This window comes from Trichoderma gamsii (genome assembly GCF_001481775.2).
Source record: "Trichoderma gamsii strain T6085 chromosome Unknown Scaffold_63.2, whole genome shotgun sequence".
In the NCBI taxonomy this organism is placed as follows: Eukaryota; Fungi; Ascomycota; class Sordariomycetes; order Hypocreales; family Hypocreaceae; genus Trichoderma; species Trichoderma gamsii.
In genome coordinates, this window is record NW_020171400.1 from 137,095 (window position 1) to 144,741 (window position 7,647).

Consider the following 7,647-nt stretch of genomic DNA (forward strand, 5'->3'; position numbering starts at 1 on the left):
ACTATTTGGCTATGTAGTCTGTCAACTAAGAACGTCTGTGTTCCTGACAGAACAGCTGCTAACAACGCCGCAGTCTTACGCAGGGATGCTAACGACGACTTTCCCAACCTGTTTCCAATTCCATAAGTATTGGTAAGTCAATTTCAGGTCAAATTAACTCAAATATGCGTGGATCAATTGTTGGCTTGATGTCTCGCGATTTAATGATGCGGACGACTTTGCCAAACTGTTGCCGGTTTCCACCTTGGAGCCCCCCTGAAGTGGCTGATCGCCATTCTGCCCCGTCTCTTCAAGATGAATCAAAAATCCAATGACTTCAATCTCGCCGTCTAATGCCAGCGACTCAAGACCCTGCTTGCAAGTACTCTGACGGCCGCCTATCTCGATAACCTTCGTGCAACCAAGCCCACCCGGAGAGAGCTTCTTGGCAGTAACACCCCATTCACTATGGTTAATGACATGTCGAGGTCCTAGGCTTGTGAAAAATGCCTAGAAATGCCCCTTTCTTAGGAGATGATGCCGTGGCAATGACAGTGGCGCCTGCGGCAACAGCAAGTTGTAGAGCAGCTACACTGACACCGCACGCGCCTTGCACCACAACTATGTCTAACTCGTAGGGGCCTTGCACCCCCCATCAGCCATTTCAGCTCCATGGCCAGAGTGCGTGCCGCCAAACTATCCAGTCTGCCAGGTATAGATAAAAAATTGTCGCCTGGGCAAAAACGCACGACATGTTTCCCTATTGCGATGACCTCGCCAGCACCGTCTCCACCGGGAACAGCGCCATCATCCGGGACATGTATATACGACCCTTTGACGACGAAATGGCTCGTCAGTAAGCTTCAGGGTGAATGTGTTAGGTTTGAATATGTATCACCTACTCGCAAGATCACGAAAGTTCAAAGCAGCGGCGCGGATTTTGACTAGGACATCTGTGGGGTCAAGCGCGGGCAAGTTCTGCGCGGGATTAGCCCCCAGTCTGGCCTTCCACCGAGATCGCACAATACCCAATCTCTGATAGTTTAATTGTCATCCATTCTTCTAAATGGATAAGCTAAAGTATTGCAAATGGATTTCTTGACAGATTGTACGGAATGTTCAAGCATGCGGCGCGCCTCATATAGACGCGGTTATGTATGAAGAACTATACTGAGATTTGAAATGGCTCTGATAAATCTGTTTCCTGACATAAAGAGTAAGAAAAACTATGAAATATTGACACAGTGGCAGTTATATACATGATGCTTGTATAATCGATTGAGTTTAGTCTAACAGAGATCTAACAATCCTTATACGAGGAGCTTTAGATGTTCAAAGGAGAGCTTAGCACTATCTGATCCTTATTTCATCGTTTCCATTGCTGAATCTTCTAACGGTCCTTCCACAGCCTATCTCGGCCAAAGTCTAGCTTCTATGATCGAATCCAGATACCCTTCTCGCGATATCCTAGGTGGCTGTTTCTCTAAATATGAAATGTACGATGATCAGTTTCCCAAGAATTCAGGCCATCCTGGCTTCCTCCATAGTAACAAGCATATAGCGCGACCAGAATTGTACAATTGCGATAGTTAGAGTAGACAGATTCCCAATCGGAACCATTATGAATAGGGAATGGACAGTAGGTGGCATACAGCTACCACCGCCGTACAAGCCTTGTTTCAGTAAGCAACCGCTTCAGATGCTGGGGTGAGCTCAATTTTAATTAGCTCACCACTAGATAACAGTAGCTCGAGTTGTTTAAATCTGTCAGCTATTTCCTTATGAACTATTAAAACCTTAAGAAGTGAAAACTATCTGGGTTTAAAGCATCATGAATGGCGCAGCGTTTGCTCTTTATTAGTCTTCGAGACAATAATTCATCGGGTCAGCTTGTCATTCATGGGATAGCTGGAGTCATGTTACTACGCGGCAGAGCAAGTTGGGTCTCGACTATTCCTTTATTGTAGATTAATTAGCTGAGACAAGCGAGAGAAGTGGAAACTGGTTCTTATTGAGACTGTCATACTTTGGCTATCTTTATAATGGTGACAGGAGAGCTCATCCTGAGGCTTTATAATTGCCTTACTTGAAGCTGCTCTATTTGGCCTTTCCCTACGATTAACCTATAAAATGTCTATTAGGTGATTCTTGCTATTTTACGACTAGGTTTCGAAAGCTGTATTGCCGCTCATTAAGTTATGCACTTGCTGAGAGAAGCTATTTGCCTTCTGGAATTTGACGGGCCTATTACAGGAGCCTAGAGCCATTTGCGCGCGAATTGTAGTGAAAGTCTTAGGGAAAGGGCGATGGTCGCTAATATAAAAGCATTGCAGTATAATCTTAAGCATCTCGTGACAATCAATGAATAGTATGAATTGCTATATAGAGTTTCAGTCTCAGGCGTAATTTATGTAAGATACACTAGTAGTTCGCCCTATTAACTCTCAGACGCAGTTCTGTTCTATTAGTGCGAAAAGTACTGCTGTAAACCATACACGAGTCCAGCAAATGGCATACCCAGGGCGCCATAAACTTCGGCGGATTCAGAAGCCGCATTATCTGCCAAAATCTCAACTGCGACGTTGGAATAACAGACAGGAATGACCCCGGCTTGAGTCATACGGAGAACGCCCATCTCCGATTGTCGCTTCGTAAAGCTTCCGGAGGCATCCACAACAGCATAAGTCGTATAGTTGTCTGCAATAGCAGACATTGCTGGGAAAGCCAAGCATACGTCGGTCGAAATTCCGGTTACAATCAAGTTCTTCCGCCCCGTAGCTTTCACAGCGGCGACGACACGCTGATCATCCCACGCATTGACCGTCGTGCGTTCGATTCGTTCAATGCCGGGCAATGCTTTTTGTAGTTCGGGGATCAAGGGACCCCACATGCTCTCCGTCGTTGTTGTTACAACCACAGGAACTTTGAGAGCTACAGCGGCTTTTGTCAAGCCCAGTATGTTGTGCTTAAGTTCGAGAGTATCAATGTCGCGAACTCCAGTGTAAAGGCCCACTTGATGGTCCACAATGAGCAAGACTGCGTTGTCTCGCGTCAGTCGACCTCGGTAAGCACTTTCACTCATGGTGTATAACCTGGAATTGATCTTAATAAGATACACTCCAAAGCTCAGAGCAGTGTTTGAATCGTGTAGTTGGAGCTTATTTGAGCCTATGCGGGCCGAGATAAGAGAAAAGAGTCGTGTGGGCAGTAGAGTTTAGTTGACTTATTTGCGAAGAAATCCTAACGATCAGTTGGAGAAATCATTGTCTTTTAATAGGCAAAAGCCCGCGAGATATACGTATGCGTTCATCATTCACAGTTGACTAAGGAGCCAAGTAATTTGATCTATATATGATCTATGTGGGATCATCGCGCAACTCATTCCACGAACTCAGCTGATTGGATTCCATTGGTGCACTAGAGCAGATTACGAGAGAACTTTAATCAAGACTAACGGCACTTTTCAAATAAAGATTGAATGGTTATATAACCAATATTCCTGATGACCTAAGGAACTTCCGTCAAGTCGGCGAGGTGGAGCCAAAGTCTTCACACCAGATGGCGAATTCAGCTCTTTTCAAGTTAGCCCATCTCCACACTTCATCGGCAAGTCTATCTGGCGGTGTTTGCCAAGACTCCGCTCTCCGAAAAGGCCGACAACCTGCAACTACCTCGCTGTAAACCAGCACTTCCATTCGAGACGGCTTGAGGAGAAAAAAACACACGAAGCACACAAAATGAGTTCCGCACAGACTGCCCAACCCACTGAAGCCGATAAGCCAGGTTCCCCGCGGATCGGTGGCCGAGGAACCGAATCAAATGCTGAGCACCCACAATTGAATCCGTACTCATGCCTGTCTTGTCGGAGAAAGAAGAGGAAATGCGATAGATTGTACCCTTGTATCAATTGTCGCAAAGATGGTACTAATTGCTTGTTTGTGCCGAGGCGGCCTTCAACTCGTCCAAAGACCGCCCACGGTATGCTGGAGAGGCTTCAACATCTGGAGGGAGTAATCGGAATCTTACGGGACAATTACAGCCAAGGAGCAACAAACCAGTCCCCTGAGACTACAGAAGCTTGCTTCAATGCAGTTACAGAAGAGAGTGAGGCTATCCATCCATCTGATTCGACCAGCCGCCGAAGAACACAAGACAATGCGGTTGCCGAATTGGGGACAGAGCTTGGCAGGCTGGCAGTTGGAGATGGACGCAGCAGATATATCAGTAGCAGTTTCTGGGCAAGTCTAGACGAAGAGGTATGTACCATGCTACAATGAGTTTTATGAGGACCTTGGCCTAATACATCTTCCATCCAATAGGTTGACGACCTCAAGAGTTTGTTAATGGACATACCGGACGATTCCAAAATGTGGAAGACACCTAATTCTTTGGATTTTGGAACTATCAATCAAAGTTTTATATTTGGGGGCGGTGCTCATCAACAATCCATATCTAACTTGCATCCCTCACTGCCGCATGCGCTTCTGTGTTGGCGTCTATTCAAGACAAATTGCGACAGCCTGATTAAAGTTTTACATATCCCTACCACAGAGCCGATCATTCTTCACGCCATGCAGCAACCGACTTGCATACCAAAAGGGTTGGAAGCGCTCATATTTTCCATCTACTTTTCTGCCGTAGGAAGCCTTTCGGAAGACGAATGCTGGGAAACGTTTGGCAGTCCGAAGAGCGATCTCACCGATACTTATAAATTTGCGACCGAACAAGCGCTGGCACGAGCCAAGTTCCTCGAAACCGACGAATTGATTGTATTGCAGGCTTTCGTCATATTTCTGATGAGTCTGCGAAATCATTGCAGCATCCGACTCATGTGGAGCCTTACTGCTCTGGCAGTTCGTCTTGCTCAGAATGCTGGCATCCACCGCGACGGCAGTCACTTTAATCTGTCTCCATTTACGGTGGAAATGAGGCGAAGGCTGTGGTGGAGCATTTGTGTTCTGGATTCTCGTGCCTGTGAAGATTCTGGCCACGATGCTACGCTTCCTCATAGTGGCGCTGATACTTTGATACCGCTCAACATCAACGATTCGGACATGACTGTGCAAATGAAGGAGTCTCCTCAACCTAGAGTTGGTCTGACGGAAATGAGTTTCAGTATTGTTCGATTTGAAGCAACATCTCTATTTCGGCGACTCCAGTACAATCCAACTAGGTGCCTGGGTCACAATAATGAAGAGCAAGATCTTGCAGAAAAGATGAAGCAGATTTCCGAAACCCAAACGCGACTCCAAAATCTTTACTTAAAACACTGCGATCTATCAGATCCTTTCCTGTGGTATATCTATACTATTGCGCAAATTGTCTTCACAAAAATGCAGCTTGTTGCGCATCATCCATCTTTGCGTCGTGCTGGCTACACAGAGTTGCCCAAAGAAACGCAGGAATACTTATTCACCTCCTCTATCATGATTCTTGAGTATTGGCTAGCCTTGAACACAGAAAAGAAGACTCAGAAATGGAGATGGCTATGCGAGACATATATTCAATGGTATGCACTTGCGTTTCTGCTTTCCGCTTTATGCGTTCGGCCAGAGAGCGAAGAAGTAGAGAGGGCGTGGAATGCGGTTGATGCCACTCTCCAATTGGGTCTCAAGCTCTCGAATATTGCTCAAAAGACAACCGGGATCAATCCGAGTGGCGTGTCAGATATTGACGAATTCTTTTGCGATGCATATAAGCCTTTGCACAGGCTGATTAAAAAAGCCCGTGCAGCTAGATCTCGGACTTCTCCCCCCAAAGAAAACGCTGCTCAGCCACCCCAGGCAGAAATAACAAATATGGCACCACAAGATGGGCCAGGAACAGCAATTGGAGGAGTCGAAGGCAATAGTTTAATGATGGAGAATTTCTCTGATGCCTCGCTACTCCATGGCTTCGGTTCATCAGGGTATTCTGTACCCCAAGAGATACCAGACCTCTATTACCCATGGATCTACAATTTTGAATTCCCCGGCGAAGGCTATAATACTAGCTCAGGGAGCATAAATTAAAGAATCTTTGAGATATTGATAAAATGTTAAATAACTTAACAAGTTTGGTTTAATATCGAGCTGCCTAGCAACTAGCCAAGCGATATAGCAGTCTCAGCTTCACCAACAACTTTGTCCCATATAAAGCGATCCACTTCACCGCATCCTTTACAATATGCAACCTCTCCTTCACAATTTATTCCCAATACATTGTAAATCAGCTGGGTTTTTTCTGGTTCCTGGAGATCCTTCATGGATAGTTTCCAATGGTGCTTGTGGAGGATCCCACCAAGAGTGTTCATCTTTGGCCACCAAACCCTATGATAAATATTCGCGAGTCTGTACCACGAACTAGATAAAATTAAAAAAAAATAAAAATAAAAGAAAAGAATAGAAAAAGAAAAGAAAAAGAAAAACAGAAGGAAAAAGCAAGGTCAAAAGATGTGTAAGTGGAAGGAATGACCGACCGATGCCATCATGATCTGGCGATCTGGCATTGGGGCGCTTCAGACATGGCGACTCTCGCCAATGCTTTCAAGGATAACATCAGTTGCCTTCTCACTAACCATATATATGGGAAGGACGATAAAGAAACCAGGAATACGAGGGAAAACGGAAGCATCAACAACGCGCAGGTTGCTCACCCCTCGGACACGGAAGCGAGAATCAAGAACAGCTTTGGGGTCTCCATCCGCTCCAATAGGGCAGCTGCAGGAAGCATGATGGCCCCAGGCCTCATTCCTAATGAACTCTTTCACCTGCTCCGTAGAAGCCAGGTGACGGCCAGGGGACGCTTCTTCAAGGGGTCCAGTGACAACCGGTAGGACATCGTCCATTATGCGTCGTGCGAAGTCGAGGCCTTCAGCAATGGCACCCAGATCCCGCTCAGCTACCTGAGTCTCGTCTGGAGTCGTAGTGAAGTAATTGAAATTAATATCTGGCACGTCTCGAGGGTCGGCTGAGGTGAGCATGACAGTTCCGTCTAGGTTATGCATGTGAGCCTTGAGTACGGCCCACGTGAAGTGTCTCTTGTCCGAAGTGGCGAGTTCTGAATACCCAGGAAAGTAACCCCGGAAGAATGCAGGGCCACCGAAGATAAAGAGATCAGGGTCAGCATCGGCCAGACTGGACTTCTTCACCATGCCAATGGTGAGTCCATTTGATAGGTAGGGACCGCGGCGGTGTTTCCACTCTTCAAGGCACGGGTCTCCAGGCTTCCCGTACGTGCACTTTTCTATGATTGGGAAATCACCTTGTATTTTAGTGACGACGGGAATCTCGTAGCGGTCCTGGAGATTGGTGCCAACGCCCTGCATATCTTTGATGACACGAATCCCAAACCTCTCCAACTCGTCTTTTGGACCTACACCGCTCAACTTCAGGATCTGTGGTGTGCCGAAAGCCCCAGCCGCAAGGATGACCTCCCGAGAAACGAGGGCGCGATGCTTGATGCCGATGGTGGATGAACTTGACCGAGGATCGGCCTTATACAGACTCTTGCCTTCGAGAAACTCTACACCAATTGCCCTCGGAGTGGTGTTGGTGCCAGAATTCTCATCGAAAAGCACACAGGTAGCAAGGCAGCCTGTCCTGATTTCCAGCGGATACTTCTCGGCAGTATCCACAACAAAATCACGAGGGCTGCTTCGCTTTCCGTGACTCGTGGCCAGGGGGAGTT

The 7,647-nt window shown here is 46.7% G+C and overlaps 4 protein-coding genes across 4 annotated transcripts; 2 read left to right on the forward strand and 2 right to left on the reverse strand.

The window, feature by feature from the left end:
* Nucleotides 1-2,443: 2,443 nt before the first annotated feature.
* Nucleotides 2,444-3,061, reverse strand: TGAM01_v210481 (hypothetical protein; the record flags this gene model as incomplete). Its single annotated transcript, XM_018809714.1, has 1 exon — nt 2,444-3,061. The coding sequence occupies one exon, from the start codon at nt 3,059-3,061 to the stop codon at nt 2,444-2,446; it is 618 nt and encodes a 205-aa protein (XP_018657116.1).
* Nucleotides 3,062-4,065: 1,004 nt separating this feature from the next.
* On the forward strand, nt 4,066-4,227 carry TGAM01_v210482 (hypothetical protein; the record flags this gene model as incomplete). Its single annotated transcript, XM_024550806.1, has 1 exon — nt 4,066-4,227. The coding sequence occupies one exon, from the start codon at nt 4,066-4,068 to the stop codon at nt 4,225-4,227; it is 162 nt and encodes a 53-aa protein (XP_024404458.1).
* Nucleotides 4,228-4,550: 323 nt separating this feature from the next.
* On the forward strand, nt 4,551-5,990 carry TGAM01_v210483 (fungal specific transcription factor domain-containing protein; the record flags this gene model as incomplete). The annotated part of the gene is made up of 1 exon (XM_018809715.1): nt 4,551-5,990. One exon carries the CDS (start codon nt 4,551-4,553, stop codon nt 5,988-5,990), a length of 1,440 nt encoding a protein of 479 aa, XP_018657117.1.
* A 485-nt stretch (nt 5,991-6,475) lies between these two features.
* TGAM01_v210484 (hypothetical protein) lies at nt 6,476-7,627 on the reverse strand (the record flags this gene model as incomplete). The annotated part of the gene is made up of 1 exon (XM_024550807.1): nt 6,476-7,627. A coding segment is annotated over one exon (1,152 nt), but the record flags the coding sequence as incomplete, so codon positions are not given.
* Nucleotides 7,628-7,647: the final 20 nt, after the last annotated feature.